The 16915-nt window shown below is 45.6% G+C and overlaps 6 protein-coding genes across 6 annotated transcripts; 2 read left to right on the top strand and 4 right to left on the bottom strand.

Annotated features, from left to right (window-relative positions):
- Positions 1-864: 864 nt before the first annotated feature.
- On the top strand, positions 865-1269 carry H6S33_009153 (uncharacterized protein; the record flags this gene model as incomplete). The annotated part of the gene is made up of 3 exons (XM_044840517.1): positions 865-937; positions 991-1132; positions 1191-1269. The coding sequence occupies 3 exons, from the start codon at positions 865-867 to the stop codon at positions 1267-1269; spliced, it is 294 nt and encodes a 97-aa protein (XP_044697968.1).
- A 922-nt stretch (positions 1270-2191) lies between these two features.
- Positions 2192-3294, top strand: H6S33_009152 (uncharacterized protein; the record flags this gene model as incomplete). Its single annotated transcript, XM_044840516.1, has 2 exons — positions 2192-2700; positions 2772-3294. The coding sequence occupies 2 exons, from the start codon at positions 2192-2194 to the stop codon at positions 3292-3294; spliced, it is 1032 nt and encodes a 343-aa protein (XP_044697967.1).
- A 971-nt stretch (positions 3295-4265) lies between these two features.
- H6S33_009151 (uncharacterized protein) lies at positions 4266-6540 on the bottom strand (the record flags this gene model as incomplete). Its single annotated transcript, XM_044840515.1, has 5 exons — positions 4266-4346; positions 4411-4468; positions 4523-4683; positions 4753-5681; positions 5877-6540. 5 exons carry the CDS (start codon positions 6538-6540, stop codon positions 4266-4268), a joined length of 1893 nt encoding a protein of 630 aa, XP_044697966.1.
- Positions 6541-7894: 1354 nt separating this feature from the next.
- Positions 7895-9865, bottom strand: H6S33_009150 (uncharacterized protein; the record flags this gene model as incomplete). Its single annotated transcript, XM_044840514.1, has 8 exons — positions 7895-8054; positions 8112-8121; positions 8184-8249; positions 8613-8620; positions 8673-8696; positions 9366-9397; positions 9539-9543; positions 9715-9865. 8 exons carry the CDS (start codon positions 9863-9865, stop codon positions 7895-7897), a joined length of 456 nt encoding a protein of 151 aa, XP_044697965.1.
- Positions 9866-13012: 3147 nt separating this feature from the next.
- Positions 13013-13643, bottom strand: H6S33_009149 (uncharacterized protein; the record flags this gene model as incomplete). Its single annotated transcript, XM_044840513.1, has 4 exons — positions 13013-13051; positions 13146-13210; positions 13279-13309; positions 13551-13643. The coding sequence occupies 4 exons, from the start codon at positions 13641-13643 to the stop codon at positions 13013-13015; spliced, it is 228 nt and encodes a 75-aa protein (XP_044697964.1).
- Positions 13644-14002: 359 nt separating this feature from the next.
- H6S33_009148 (uncharacterized protein) lies at positions 14003-15046 on the bottom strand (the record flags this gene model as incomplete). Its single annotated transcript, XM_044840512.1, has 6 exons — positions 14003-14028; positions 14094-14239; positions 14316-14442; positions 14532-14646; positions 14700-14942; positions 15020-15046. The coding sequence occupies 6 exons, from the start codon at positions 15044-15046 to the stop codon at positions 14003-14005; spliced, it is 684 nt and encodes a 227-aa protein (XP_044697963.1).
- Positions 15047-16915: the final 1869 nt, after the last annotated feature.

The raw sequence follows: 16915 nt of genomic DNA, 5'->3' as shown, positions 1-16915 counted from the left end.
TTGATTCCGTAGACCAGTCTAGACACAGCTCAGCTGATTATCACTCGCTCGCATGAGGCTGCACTGTCCAGCCGATCGCGATCCAGCATCTAGAGTACGATTAAACTTCTGCATCGTTACTTACTGGAGTGAGTTTGCAATCCCGTTTCTCGTAATGAACACTGCGGTTGGTTGATAGATAGCAGATGTTAAGATCAGGTCCGACCAATTATGCATCATCACTGCCAACCAATCAACCAACCCACCCAGTTGACCTTCTACTGTTCAGACCTCGATCCTTCCGGAGTTGAGGGTCTGAGCACTTGACAAAAATTAGCCACCAACATACATTATGCATGCATGTTGTTAACTTGTTACCCGCCGCCGGTCATCGGTTGCTTTGCCCTGTACTGGTCGTGCTCTTCGGGAAAGAAATCGCCAGTGATGGAGGAATAAACGGCATCCCGCATTGAGATCTACGTACCCGTTTCAAGGACCCAGGACATAAGGGAAAAAGCAATTCTGCAGTAACTAGGATAAAATTAGATCCCTTATCTGATTATCTTGGTTATTTGGATCTAGAAATATAATCGCGTTAACCGCACATAGACGTTTTCTCAACGTCACTGTGGAGAGGCTGTAGATGGTTCACGTCATGAGGAATGGTTCGGGGCCGACGAAAGGCTATTGAGGCGGGCATCAGGTTGACATCATGTCCCGCGGGGTGCCAAGAAAGGCGAGTGTGTTTATCTAACAGTTTGGGTATATATTTTGAGTGTATCTTACTACGCATCGATTTCAATTTCATCTCCATCCTCATTCATGATCATTCCAGAAACACTAATTAAACTTCTTTGAATACTTCGCATAAATACTCGCAGAAAAATGGACTCCGCCACCGAAGGAAAGAACCCCGGTAACGTTATCGGAGGACACAAGGCCAACCTCCATAACCCAAGTAAGATATTAATAACGGATGCTTTTGTTACTAAGAGACTAATAAGTATATAGACACCTCCCAAAAGTCCAAGGATCATTCTAGAGATATTCTCGAAGATATCGGCAGTTCTACCAAGAGCTCCGGCGGCCGTAGCATGGCCCACGGTGATAATGACAGCAAGAATCCAGATAATGTTGCTCGAGGATATAAGGCGTACGTTCACCTTGAAGCAGTTTAGAAATCTCTCCCATGCTAATATGAGGTTATGAAGTGCCATGAGCAATCCGAACGTATCTAGCGAGGCAAAAGAGCGTGCTGGACACAAGTTGGAGGAGATGGGTGCAGACTAAGGAGCACTCGAGTAGTTATCAAACAGGTTGGAGGATCAATGCACAACATATATTGCTATGTTTTTGTTGGAAACTTTAGAAACCATTCTGTAGGATAACTCAAGAAACTCAATGCAAATAATCGAATAATCATCGGACTTATGAGTACTTGTATTATAGGGGCCAGGATAACAAAATAATGGTTGTTATGATACAGCCAATGATTATGTTTACATCCTGTGGAACATTTAAACCGGGTGAGCTTTCATGACCCAACTTACTATTATCTATGGCAGCAATACAACCTGCGTAACTACATGTAGCTAATCTTAACTGAAACTCTTAATTCTAACTGACATAAATACCGGAACATTAATGTTTATTCCTGGAATAATAAAGTTATCTACGGTCGCATTGGGCTGGTGGCACAATGCTACGACACTAGTGGCCAACTGGTTAACACCCATCATCGAGCTGTGCAACACCGAAGAATTTGTGCTACATACCGTGTTCTTTGTTTTAGTTAATCGGGTAAAGTCGGTAAAATGAATGTAACCCCGGATTATAGAGCTGTTCAGGCTATTTATCATCTACTAAGAAATTCTTCAGGGCACAATAGCTATCAAATACACTCTTCAAGCTTTCAGAAGAACAATTCGTACATAGTTACAAATTGAAATCTCAAATGCGGGGCACGCGTACGGCTGAACTCAAGAACAGATTCTTGTAATATCAGCCTAAAAATCAGGATATGGACAGTGGGGGACATTGCATCACATTCCCAGTACCTAGAATGCGGGGTCTATAAAACCAAACGTTTCATTCAAATAACGCTTCTAAAGACATCTCATCTCGACTTATCTCAAAGCCAAACCACATACTTGTGAGCTTCTCGATTTCCTGGCAAAGAACCTACATGCGTAGAACCCTTCAAAAACTTACAATGTCACCTCCATCCGTCAAGTTCATCAACCGAGGAGCAATTCTCCAAGAATTCAGAGTTGGTCCCGAAGACCGCAACATTGTTCTCGGCTTCAACACTGCTGCTGAATACCGTAACAACCCTGCTCACTTCGGTGCAACAATCGGGCGTGTAGCGAACCGCTTGAAGAATGCAGAGCTTTCATCTTTGAACGGAACTGTCTGGCCGCTTACGGCAAATGATGGACCGAATACGCTTCATGGTGGACCTGTAGGATGGGGATTGAAGGATTGGACCGGCCCCGGGCTTACAAGTAAAGGAGTAGATAGGGAAACAGTGGTGTATAAATATATTAGTCCCCACATGGACGAGAATTTCCCAGGCACAGTTGAGGTGGAAGTGGCCTACACTGCATATGAAGAGCCAAGTGCAGAGGAAGGAATTAAAATCACAGTTCTGGAGATGGATTATGAGGCCAAACTAGTCGGGGATGAGGTTGAGGAAACGGCTATCAATATGACAAATCACAGGTAATTATAACGCACCAACCATGCCGGTCATAGTTTATCACTCCAATGCTAACATGAGTTCTATGCAACAGCTACTTCAACCTTAGTGGCAGCGAAACTATCGCTGACACCCGTGCTATCCTGACAACCACTGATCACCTGCCCCTCGATTCAACCGGAATACCAGTTTCCACAGCAATCGCACCCTACCCAGGACTTACTGCGAATCAAGCTTTCACCCTCGGTCCCACAGAACCCGATGTTGATGACTGCTTCATCCTCAACACTGATCCCTCTTCGATTCCTACAGACACACGCTCCCAACCGCTTAAAACATGTGCACGTTTCTACCACCCCACATCAAAGATACACCTTGATGTTCTTTCTACGGACCCTGCATTCCAGTTCTACACCGGAAAATACATTGATGTTGAGGCCAGGGAGGATGGGTCTCCGGCGAGGGTTTCAAGGGCAGGATTTTGTGTAGAGCCAAGCAGATACGTCAATGCTGCAAACGTGGAGGAATGGAAGGGTATGACGGTCATCAAGAAGGGCCAGGTTTATGGCAGCAAGATTGTTTACAGGGCTTGGCATGGTGGAAAAGTGGAATTTTAAGTGTTCAAGTAAGCAATAGTCATTATCATTCCATTCAGGTCATTGCATCCAGGTCATCGAGTCAAGAACTATTTGAGCACCGATTTTCAATTGTGACCAAAGAGCACATAAACTATGAAATCAGGTCGATTGATATACAATCCAATAGTCATTGAGCAAACAATACAACAAACCAGTGCATGCTATGTACTCCTCCTCGCCCAGTCCCTGCTGCTGCCCAGTCTCCCTAGTTTTATCCCGGACAAAAAACCAAACGAAACACAATATCAATGACACTTTACAGAATAGGAAAGAATTCAAGGAAATTCTACGCCTGTCCTACCCGAACCATCTGATCAAATAATTGGTCAAGGGATTGAGAGATACAAGATAAATAATCAAGACAGAAACGTGTAAAAAAAAATAAAAAATACCCCCACGAAAAAGGAGAAGAATGGAGAAACTAGCGTATTGGATAGGTGTAGTTGGGGAAAATATGTCCTTGCCCGCTCCTACCAATCCCGCATTCTGACTACAAGGGAAGAGCTTGAATTAAAAATCCACCCAAAAAGAAAAAATACAGAAACGCAAGTTAAAGGGAACAGAAATAAATAAAATAAAGATGAGATCGACCAACGTATTAAGCAAGTGAAAACGATGAAATCTTAGGGGAAGATACTGGGCAAAAGAAGTAAAAGAAAATAATCCAAACCCCTGCAAAACTCCGTTGTTTTTCGTTTATATTGCTATCCAATCATGGTTCACCGATGCAGTTCATAATGTTCGTCTTTTATCGGGATTCCATCAGCCCGTTGCTCTGGGGCCAAGACTGAGATACCCGCTATTGAGAAAAAGACAGCAGTGAGTTGCTTCAGGTAAAGATTCGATCTCGCTCATGATCAAGTCTTTTACTGAGTTCCAATACTATTTCTCCTTGTCGCTGAACTATACTTGCACACGGGAACCTCTCACCAGGGCCGGTGCTAGAACCCTCACATGTCTATACCGTTCTGGTAGATTCCACGGACAACTCTGGCAGGGTTCCCTGCGACTATTGTGAATGGTGGAACATCCTGCGAAATCGAAATTTGATTAATAAGTTATTGACGACAAGCATATAAAGCATATAAAGCTTACCTTGGTTACAACGCTACCAGCGCCAACAACAGATCCTTTTCCAATAGTGATCCCGCTTCTAATAACATAGATTAGGATAGGTTCAAATAAAGTTATATACCAAGATACTCACAATACAATAGTATTTCCCCCTATCCAACAATCTTCTTCAATCATAACTGGATTTGCCACCTCCGGCCCCTGGGCTCCATTGCGCTTTCTGGGGTCTATAGGATGCGTGGCTGAAAAGATACTGACATTAGGTGATATTATAGTCCGCGCCTTTATTGTGACCTGATAAAGAATAGGTCGTCAATTAAAAGCTCGTCCAAAGCTCGTCAAAAGATATTGTGGTGAACTTACGAGACAGCTATCCAAAATTGTACAACCAAATTCAATGTGTACATCTTTCCCTAGTCGGATATTGTACCCATAGCTACAGGTAAATGGTGCGTCAATCTTCACATCGACTATATCGCACGGGGCACCTTTTTCGTTGACATATTTTGGAGGCGCCCCCTGGGTGTTTTGCATCATCACTGCCCATTTCTCTCCTGGTCGGAGTACTTCAAGTAATAGTCTTCCCGTCTCGACCTTTGAAACACCAACATTCGGATCACTTGCATTATTGAATCTAATACAAGCACCTTTGCATCTTTCACGTTCCTCGATAAGCTCAGGTGCATTAGCTTGATATAGTTCTGAACTCAGCATCTTTTCTTTTTCAGAACGTTGACGTGGAAGTGTAGAACCGCTAGCAGCAGATATCGCTGCCATCGGTATAGAAGTGTTGTGATTCGTAACTTGGGTAGGTGTCATAGATGAAGGTTGTTGCTGCTGCTGTTGTTGTTGTTGCTGCTGTTGTTGCTGCTGTTGTTGCTGCTGTTGTTGCTGCTGCTGTTGTTGTTGTTGCTGCTGCTGCTGTTGCTGTGATGCAGGCGCATATGACTGATGACTAGCTGCTGCTGTCTGCTGCTCGTTTGAATAAGAACCAACATGCTGCTGTCTTATAGACGAGATTGAGTCGTCGGGCTTAGCTTCATCAATCACAATTGTGGCAACTGAGGGGTAAGTTCTTCGAACTTCTTCTGGCCGGTGTTGAAGCTGTTTTGGAACCACACTTGAGATATGAATGGGAGTTGGTGAAGCTGATGTTGATTCGGGCTGTTCGGTCTTTGATTGAATGCTGATAGGCGTTGTCCCCGGGTTTCCACTCTTTCCCGGGGGCTTCTGCCAGTTAATCTTTCCAGAATAACCTTCACACACAAAGCCACCACGCTTGCAATTGCTGCCTATGATCGCTGCTGTCAGTCCCACAACACATAGTATAAGTTAAGTTTTTAAAAGATATGAAACGTGATGCAGCTCTGTGTATTTTGTTAGGGTATTTATGGGAGTAGGTTTGGGGAGTGGGGAGGCCGAAGCAAAACATCAACACTAAGATGTTGCGCGCCCCGGAAAAACTAATAGGAGAATTCTGAACGAACATTCTGGTTTTCCTTCATCGCATTTCTTCTTCCTTCGTCTACAGGTGATACAACCAGTTTTTGTTCGATTGCTAAACACTCTCTTCCGTTTCTTGGGATCTCCATGTGCAGTCCCAGGTGGTGGAGATCCATCTTGAGTGCCAGCTCTTGTACGACCATCATCATTACCCTTCATTTCCTCATCCACGCTGTAATTACCAGTGTGATCGTCGGGGCCCAGACTGGATTGGTTTCGGTGGTGGTTGGTATGGTGCGCATTACCCGAGTTTTCTTCTGCCATTGCTGCTTCGTGTGCAGCTAAATGATGATGTGTAACTTGTGTAGTAGGGGTAATCGCCCGCTTCTGTTGACTCGAGATTTCCGGTGATCTCTTTCGCTTTTGCGAGGTTCCCGACATCTCCACGGATCCAGAACGAACGCCTTGCCGCCACTGCTCTTCGGCCGAGTTGACCGTTGAAGCCGAACTATTGCTCACACCATCTCGAACGGGCTGGGGCTGTGGAACTATCGGTGGCAGTTGAGGTCGGTGACTCACAACAGTCAGACTTCCATTCCCATTCCCGCCTCCATTGTTAACGGCAGTAAATCTTTGCGATCTCGAATCGTCATTATCGTCAGTAGGCAACGGGTTGGCCTGGCCCCCATCATTCCGCATATCTACCATGGCGAAGAAAACAATGTCGCGGTCGCGGTTGTAGTAGGTGCTATAGCAACGAGCTAAATGTGAGGTTAAAGTGACGAGTGACGAGCAAAAATTGGTGTTGAGAAAAAGACGCGACTGAAATAGAAACCAGTAATTATCGTGCAATAGCAATCGCAAATAGACCTATAAGCCTATCGGGAAGTCGGCACTAGCAGCGTAGGCCCCAAGACGCGCAACGGGCCCAAAATTATTGAATGCAGGAATCAATGTGATGAGTGAAGGTGAGCAGTGATCGTGAAGAACCTGCAGTAGCAAGCGGAGAAAAGTGGAGGGGAAGCGGATAGAACCAAAAATGTCAGGGTGGTAGTTGGGGGAAGGGCCAGTTTTTAGTGGGTTGATTAACTAATAGATTGATTTGCTGGGAGCCTGACCGAGTGTTGGATGCAGTGAACGTTTGAGATTGACAGATTGATTGATTCTGGGGCAGAAACGCAGTGAATCGATGATTGTGGAAGAAGGAGGGGGGGGGGGGGGGGTGTGGTGGGAAAAAAGGGTGGTGGTGGAGGTGGTGTTAGTTGGAGTGTGAGGTGAGGGTGAGGGAAGGGCAAAAGGGAGTAGTAGGTAGGTAGGAAGAAGAAGCGGTGTAAACGCTGGTGCGGTACCGGTGCTACTGAGGGAACGACGGAAGTGTACAAAGAGCTAACGAGCAAGGGAACGGCACCCACTAACAAGCAAAAAAGCGTTCTGCAGAAAGAGCTGGCGGGAGTGATGGGATGTGATGGAATGAGCGCCCCGGGCGATTGTGCAGCGCGTGGAGTTAAGTGTGTCTGGCGCTGTTGCAGGGGTGGATAACTGGCTCCTGTTGAAGGGCCAGACAGAGTCAGCGGGTGGCATATCAGGATTGGGCTTGCAAGGATACAAAACCTGCGCAGCGCGGCGCAAGGATTCTCCTCTACTGGCGTGTGACATTCACATTGACCCGCTTCGATGCGCACATTTATTTGCGCCAAACGCGGCTGCGGACTGATTGTCCAAATCCGTGCGTCCTTCGCGCCAAATGTGGTACATACGCAAACTTCCTCCCGTTCCTGGAACCGGAACCTCACTCACTGCGTACTGACTGATTGATTGATGATGATGTGCTTATTCCTCAAGCTTCCTCCCGCGCCAGCAAATGCTTCAGGTTGCTTGTTCATCTTTTTCGCTTTAGGAATAAAAGAAAACGAGATTGAAATCTAATTTAATTTGAAATACGTGTCTCGATCAAGATATACCTGCACAAAATGATGTCCCCCCTCCCCCACCCTCGTCTCTCGCCCCTCAGAATATGTACCCTACTGCGTACGATATTATTTCCGAATCGCTATCCGTGCTACTACTGCTGCTGTTGGTGGTGGTGGTGGTAGCAGTGCTGCTGCTGGTGCACCTTCTGGCCTGGTTGCCCAGTGACGCCGGTCGCGAGATACCCATCATTCCCCCTCCTCCTCTCCTTCTTCTCCCATGCCGCTGTTCTCGCCGCGGCAGCGAGTCGGCTGCTGCCTTACTGTCTGTCGCCTGCTGTCTTCGGTTTTGGCTACCCACCCCACACGCACCCCTCATGCACTGGGGAAACCAACCAATGCCGCGTCAGCCCGATGATAAATTATGAGGAAGGTACCGCTGACCTACAAGAAGCCGCCTCTCAATCAACGACGCGATGTTGCGCTGCCGCAGGGCAGTGTTCTTATGATCTAATTCTACGTTTGAAACCCTTGCTCTATTTTCGGCGTTTGAATAACGGTAAGAGCGTGTGTTTTCAAACGAAATGAAAAGGAAAAAATGAATCCCCCCCCCCCCAAACCAATGTTAGGACTCTTCACCTCACGAGGTCAGGTAAATCACGAAGCTATCATACCTCATGCACAACCTCTGGTTCTAGGTGAATTAATTACCGAGGAGGCGAACGAGAATCAGCAGCAAATGGACGGACGCCACTCTGGACTCATACCGTTACATTGGGTAGGCGCTTATGGGTCCGGAAGGTTGTTCCCATTTCATATATATATTTTCCCCTTCTGAGCGATTGAATTTAAATATGTACAACGGGGAAATACGAAACAACCTTCACACATGAGCTGAGAACACCAACTTAGATCGGATCTCCTTCGCCATACAAGTGTTCTTGCACCTTGATCTTCCTACAAATTATCGGCACTCGTCATGTCCGTGGCTGGCCTGGCCTGGCCAGTACTGAACTGTACCTACATACTTGTAAGATCATGATGTACATACATGTACATTAGCCCGGAGTACTCGAAAGGTAGAGTAAACTCCTGACGTTTCCAAAAAGGGCTGGGTCTACATACGTGATAGTTATTTGGTAGTCAGTGTTGAGGAATATTGTTGGTTCGTCATGGCACTCTAGAGTGCCTAGATGATGTACCGTACATGGACTCTACATAATTATATATATATACTCATGCGTTTATTAAATGGTCGGAATTCTTAGTAGGGATTTGGTTGCAACGATATCCGACCATTTAATGAACGCTCGAGTATAACGTTATACGATAATCGGATTTTTCTTTTCTTTTCTGTGTATCCTTTTCCCTCAAACAGGGAACGAGGATGTGTAAAATATTATGGAGAGTGAGGAAAGAAATACCCCGAGGCAAGTAGTACTATTCAGTTCTCCTAATGGTTGTACTCCCACGTACCCGCGAAACCTTTGTTATCCCTTCAGTATTTTCCCGGCCATTGGAGGTCCTGGAACTGTAGGTATATGTACTGTACTTTACACTACCTACTCTACTCTACGAGTGCATTCCTGGACCGCCCTCGCTAGTGTCAGTTTTTGGCTCGCATACCTGTGCTCTTTTGACCTTGTAGATACGAAGGCCTGTCTGCGTTAGAAATTCTTCAGGCAACGAGCGGGTCGCTCGCTCGTGTGAAAGTTTTCCCGCCCCATCCGATTCGTGCGGGAAACCCTTGACGGAGGAGCTTCTCTCAATGGGGGAAAGCAGATAAAGGGGTCACAAACAGGCACTAAACGACACAGAGAGAGTGAGACTTCAGCTGAAAATGCAAAATCCCTCTACATTTCGATAAACCGTTTTCTTTCCCAGAAGTTTTTCGAAAATCACGAAGCGACCAAGCGAAAAGATCCGATCCGCAAGGCGAAAAAAAAAGAAGAAAAAAGAAGAAAAAAGGCCGAACCTATTCCTGAAGCAAGTTTATGCGCACAAGCGTCCTGATCTACCGGAGCATGCGCGACACCCCACTGCAAACATACCTTCGGGGGTCGGTACACCACAAATCTCCACCCTCCCCTAATAAAAATCGAACAATTATCTCGCTCAGCTGCCATATGAAGCCAGTAGAGCTAGCGTCTCACCAGGTTCGAGCCGGCGGAGAATATGAGAGACCTTCCTATCTCTTCTTTGCACGTATTCAAATCCTCCTGGATCCTCAAGGGGAAAGAGTGGAAGAAAGCAAAAAAGGTTACAAGGTACTTACCCCGCGCGTCACCACACCATACTGGCGTATGTTATCCGACCTACTACTGTTGTCTTGCGGCGCGAGATACGATGAATTTGTGATAACGCAGCGTGCGGCAAAAAGACGTCACACGCAGTCAGCGTCTCTAAGATCTGATAGGAAGTATTAGGTATTACTCCACCCTGAGTTTGGATGCACGTACCAATTATCGACCCCAGCGGGCAACAAATTACAAAATTCTTCAAGTACAGTGGCTACACTACATGATACACCAATGGTGTTTTTTGCAGTCACCAAATACTCACTTGGATGTTTACTTGCCTCTGGTTTCCGCCTTTTTTTCCCCGCCCTTTTGTTTCTGGGGAATTTTACTACTTTACATACACACGGCGCAGAATATATCTTTACCAATTTCCCAAAGAAAAGATCGCTCTGCAAGGAAATGTCTTACCCAAGGTTACCTGGGGCGCTCAGCCTTAACTACCACTGACTTGAGAACTCGAAAAGGGTCAGCTCCCATAGTAGGTACTCAATCTCAGGAATCACGCGTTTATTCACCCGACAGGAACCCGGCAGATCTTTCGGGGTTCACCCAAAAGCAGAGAGGAATTTGCAGATGACATGATTAAGATTACTGATACGAGAAGGTATCCGGCTGAATTTGCCCGCCAATACTGCGTCTGCTGAGTTACGAATGGTTTAGTGCACGATCTTGCGAAGTGCAAGCAATAGCTTCTATAAATTCTTATATACCGACACTGTCTAGCGTGGATGGATCATTAATGGAACGGCACTACAGTACCCTTACAACCATCTTGTTAATTTAAAGTACAATATGCCCAGGAACCAGGGGTCTTTTCCGTACCGTGCAAGAACTCTCCTTGACGGCGAGATTACTGACATATCCAACTGGACTCTTTTGACTCACTTTGATCATGACCAGAAAATAATGGCCATTTGAATACTACCTACATGTACATATATGCATGCATGTAACAGTCAAAATCTATAATCTACATTCCCCAGAAAATCAAGATTATGCCAATCGATATCATACCCTGATGATAGAAACTGTATATACGTATTACTAACACCACAAGCTACGGTGGGTGCTATTGAAGTTTAACTGATATCGAGAATAGTGTAGCTTTGGTCAGGGGCAGGGGAGTAGAGTAGAGTAGACTCTACATGTACCGGGTGTTGAGGGTAAGTGATCTGATAAGTGAATGCTGCGGTGAATACGTGTATTTGTCTTATCAGATTCTGATCACTTTTCGCTACACCCTAGTACTTTAGAGTACCTACATGTAGATTTACATCCCTGCACCATGCGCGTAATGTAATTGCACCTTCCTTTACTTCCGCCGCTTATTTCAAGACCCAGAGTAGTGTAAGTCGTGCTTACATTAGCGCAAGTTCTTATCCGCGTAATCAATGCATCTTTCCCTGACCGATCGTGTAAGCATGTACCCCGTACTTCACCTCTGCCAAGATCTAAAAGTAGCTCCTCATGTAGGTACCTACATACTTCTCTGCCCACTTAGAGTATCTCTGCACGTGAATATCTAAGATTTGATAGCAATTTGCTTTACCTCGAGCTTGAACTGTCAGATATAAAACATTCCAATCCACAACACCACCTCACGCGCCTGTCGTGGTAGCAGCAGTGTGCGCTTAAAGCGCGAGCACTAATGCACCGGTAACGGAACATGGCCCACCCATACATCCATACACCCACCATCCCTCCCTCCTCATCCTCCACCGCACACACAACTCCAATTTCCTTTAACTTACCGACCGGAACAAATAAGACGCAAGAGCCAACGGGTGCTCTAACAGGTAAGCCCATCGCCAGTACCACGTGGTTGATAGGTGCAGTTTCGTCGTGTTTTAGCCCTATACTAACTACCTACTACGTCAATTCTAAGCGGCTCCACACGTGGCTTGACTAGGTCTAAGGAAACTAAATTAACTCACGAGAAAACTCGCTTTCGCTTGTCCTAGCCTTTGGCAGTTAGGTCTTTTGGTATCAAACATATCGTGAACTAACCTCCTGCTCTTCTCCACCTCCCTACTACATACGTACACCTACGTGTATTCAGCAAAAGACAGGCGGAATGTCTCCATCAAAATGGGCTGTAGCTGTAGGCCAATCAAAACGGTGGCAAAGCTGACCGGGATCTGGCCGCTTTCATCTGGACCCATCAGGCTCTTTCTCTGCGATATGGCAGCTGAGTATTCGAGAGCACTGACTCCACTCCATCAAGTAAGTGGAATATGCGCGTACTCGAATAAATCAAGCCTATCAGATACCTGCTTTAAAAAAAGATAGATAGGTAATCACAAAGCTCGGTTCGACTTCTCCTTGACTGTTACCGGGTAGAAAAACCGTTGAGAGTACCATGAATGACCGTGGTTAGAGTGCTTAGACTCCTCTTCTCTAGGCGAGGTTGATCCTCAGAGTCTTCCCCATCTCTGGCCCTAGAAAAGGGGGAAAGGTGGGGGAAGCTCTTATTTTTGGTTTGCTTGGCCCCACAACTGCCGATTTTCCGTGAAGATAAACAGGGACAAAGTCGACGACGATCCAACTACGAATTCAAGATACAGGGCTCGTGAAAGTTGAAGTTCCGCTCTCAATTGGGCCTTGGTTGCACGATTGGCGCCCTACCATGTAGCCTAATTATTAAAGGCCACACATGATTAGCTATCCTCAATTCCGGACATGGGGGAAAATAATACCTAACGAGAGTAAATATAGAGTTGAAGAGTTTGATTTTGGTGTTCTAGTAACATAATATAAGCGACTGAGCCCTTTACCGGATCTATACACAAGGTTATGTGGAATGTTACTGGCTCACTTGCATTGGTCATTTACCGGCAACTCCCTTCAAAATCCCTTTATCCGGCGGCACGGCGTCTATGGGCAACACCACTCTCAGAGCAGAATGAGTTTAAAGTATGGATTGGTCACGGGCCATCCACACCTTTTTTCTTTTCTTCTTTGGGTCGGCAACCCTCAACAGTGTTTCAGAATGACCGTTGTTGTGGGTGGGTTCTTGAATATGTCAAATTCCTGCTGAATTTCAAACGGGGTTTGCTGTAATCATGGCATTGAAGGCTTCATACGAATGAAAAGGCTGCAAAAATACCTTATCCAAAATATCGGGCTGTTCTTGCTCCACAGCCACCCCACAATAATGGATTGACCGAGACCCTAATAATAAGCGAGGTTTGCTGCTGCAGAGCCGACATACGCCAGAAGCGAAGCAGGACGATACATACCTTGGCCAAGACATTTTAGTAATAATTCTGTCTATGATATGCAATCTTCTCCGGAGCAAATTACAATCCCGCGATCTATCAGTTGGACAGGGAGTTCGAGATACCCCGGTTCCCCAAAATGGAGCTGGGAGCACATCAAATGCCTGGACAATTAATAGACGATCCGTCTAGATAGCTAATCCTTACTACCATATGTCTATGATTTCTAAAGTCTGCAACGTGCAACCACGAAGAATGGAATCATCCGGGAATGGATGCACCCACCTACTTACAGCCCATGGCTCGTATCGTCCATGTACAAACATGAAGTGTTGGTCGAGAACCAACATGCCACAGGAACAAGGCGACACGAATCTGCGGACCATGATAGGTATTGAGCTGTGTCTTGATGCACATATGGCACAGATCAGTCAGAAGTAAAATGGGCGTACTGGGTAACAGATAACTAGCTATCAGCTATTATGCAGGCGGCTGTCGCGTTCTGACCCAAGCTGGGGTGAGATGCTTACCAAGTGTGTCATGTTAGGCTGAGACGCTCTAAGCGGCCCTTTATGAATAACTAAATGGTGTCTTGCGCTTGTTGTCTGTCCTGGTGACCGACAATAATTTGGTTAAACCCTCGGTGATTCCGGATCGAAAAAGAAATTATATGTATTTTCTATGATCCATCCACCGACACTAATCCAGGTAAGTTACATAGGACTTTTGTCTTGCAATGGCTTAGCTACTCCAGTGTTTTACGGGTTCTAACTTTACGCCACCAATGAGCTCACAAAACTCTGTTACAACCTGGCCCAAGGTTATCCCAAACGAACCTTCTAGAACTCTGAGTGCGCCAGCCTTATGAAGATTACTCTGCTGTAAGAAAAAGTATGTATGTGCTTCTCCATAGGAGGCACGATACACATCATTTACGCTTTGACAATGCGGTGTGCGTTGTGGAGTGGTGTGTGTTGGTCGGCTATCGATTAGTTGTTAATTTGTTTCCAACTTCCTAGTAGATGCCGCCCCACTACCAGACACGGGAGCCGCGTTACCCCGGTGCCACCCCTGTTCGTTCGTTCCGGTGTCGCGGCGAGGCCTTTCCCGCCCAACTCGTCTGGAGAAGCCTATTCGAGTAGTCAAGCGCAGGCGCAGCTCTATGGCGATATTCCTCTAACTTGGCTATTATGAAATTTGGAGACCTGAACGCCCCGTGTCACCCACTATTCACGTCTAGCGTAGTCCTAATGATCGTTCTTCAGGGCACAAACAGACAGTCCTGATGTTTTGGAAAGTGTAGGATTTACTTATAGATATATGCACATGCACCTTGGCGTATGCGGGTGTAGGTGCTCTAGAGTACTTGAATACCAAAGATGGAGCGTTCTTACTCTAGAATTAAGTACCAATGCATAGGTGGGGGAAACCGATGCACTTACGGCCGAACAATAACTGGTAAATGCCATTCTAATCCATGAACGATCGGAACAGGCAATAATTGCAACTACAGATTCGACTAATGCTGTATGGAGATCTGGGGTAGTCCTTTGGATTATTGGGTAGTGGGATGGGAAAGTGGAGGTGGTTGGCAGATACCGTGTGCGAGTCCTGAGCCATGGGAATCGTGGTGCGGCGAGTGGTTTATGCTTTCCACTCCTCTTCAGCCTGGTCATAACCCGAATCTATCATGCCTTGATTAGTTCTGTTTGCCTTACAGACATTGCAAGGCAAGGCTAGAATCGGTCTTAGTAAGCTCTACCGTGGTTGGAGAATCGGATATATGCATAGCATTCGAAGCTTCTGTAAAAAAATATCTGTGATAGGGAAAGGATCGAGCTAAGTATTTTCTCTCCACCTGGCACTACACGGAGTGGATCGTCGGGATTCGCATATCAGTGAAGACCTACAAGTACGTTACTACTAGTCCCTTACCTAGAGAATGTGTGCAAGTGAATTGCTCAGCGTGCTTGAGACATACATACATCAGATAGGAACTTCCGCGGCAGGTATGTTGAGATGGGGACACATGCATAATAACATTACTCATCTAATTGAGCCCAAATAACGTTTAATCCTAGGTATGTCATAAAGCAAAGCAGGCGTTATCATTCCAAACCATCAAGTAACGTCCCGCACAACGCTTACAGTCGCTCTTACAGTGCGTCTAATACGTAGCCACATGAATCAGATTAAGAAGCAGCCGCGGACTCAAATACTGAAAACATGATTAGTAAGACCGGCATCGAGATTGTTGACGGTAGTTTTACCTGTTAGAGATCCGGTTCGTATTGTTGGAGTGGTCACATCGTGACGTGGGCAGGAGCACCGGAGAACTCGGAAATCTACAGGGCTTAGTACCAATCATTGTGTTGCAAGCAGGCCTTTTTTTCCTAGACTAACTGAACATCAGTGTCTTATTGACTTGAAAGAGCTGCATATTACATATTACTTACAAGGTTAGGAGAAAAAAGGGCCACAGTAACTCACTGGGATCTCAATGATAACAAATTATTGGCGTGGGGTCAAGGTTGACATACCTTGCTTGCATTTGTGCTTTAGATCTAGATTCAATAGTCATATGATTATGAATTAATAAATATTCATTATGAGGGTACATATCTGGGTCGCGCTATTCGTTGGATTTAGCCTTATTGACTGCCATATATCCAGTAAATTTAATAGGGAACGCCTCTGGGGAGAAATCCGGGAAATCCGCGTGCTAGACGGGCCATATCCTGTTTCAAAAAACGATGTAGATAATGACATAACCGAGTGATAGATTGTGGATGTGACCTATGCGACTTTTTAGCGAGTGCCAATCCATGAAGAAAAATAGCTTTAATCCTAAACCGGAGTTATTAATACCCTGCATGCCTTTTGTGCTCCTCACATTGTATATTCCTCGCTCTACTTTGGGTTCTTCGCACCAATTTGAACTTGGGACAACATCGTAAACTTTCATATCACTGCATGTAGTTTTGGAAATATGTAGATCTGCTATACATGTGGCGTTCTTGAATCTGTACGTAATTGCTTAAGGTATATATCGATGATACCCCTGGTGGGCTTGAAGTTCCAGGCCTTGTTGGCCTCACAATCTTGTCGATTAGTTGGAGATATTACTATCTTTGTGGGTGGCCTCGATTCTGCGCCTCTGAGGGAATTAGATTGTGTCTATCACGTGCAAGGTGATCATAAAAGCCGGCCTTGTTAATTACGTTCCCTAATTCGCACCCAACTCATCAGTAACTAGTACCTCTAGTGCACTATATCCACTCTGCTCTTATCCATCGATATTCCTTATGCTCGCGGTGAGGAAATGCCCGCGTGTTGGACTTGATTCAGGCAAAATTAAAAGAGATTGAGGGATTCGGATTTGAGGAGTTGGTATCATGTATGTACAGTCTATCTGCGGCAGCCACTACTCTTGGCTGGTTTTAAACTTTACACGTTACCCGGATTATCATTACTTGGCTAAAGGTGGTATCGTGTACTCAAAAACAAAAATAAGCAAATTTTGGGGGCATGTTGTCGAGTACACTATGTGTTCATTTTGATTTCTTTCCAAAGTTTAGCTAGTGGATGTATTTTATTTCATTCTTCCGCTTCTTGTTTCCGAATCCAACATACAGGCGCATGTGTCCAAAACGCACGG

Source organism: Morchella sextelata, assembly GCF_020137385.1.
Source record: "Morchella sextelata strain SCLS chromosome Unknown scls_3, whole genome shotgun sequence".
NCBI classification, from domain to species: domain Eukaryota; kingdom Fungi; phylum Ascomycota; class Pezizomycetes; order Pezizales; family Morchellaceae; genus Morchella; species Morchella sextelata.
This window is presented reverse-complemented; position numbering and strand designations above follow the sequence as displayed.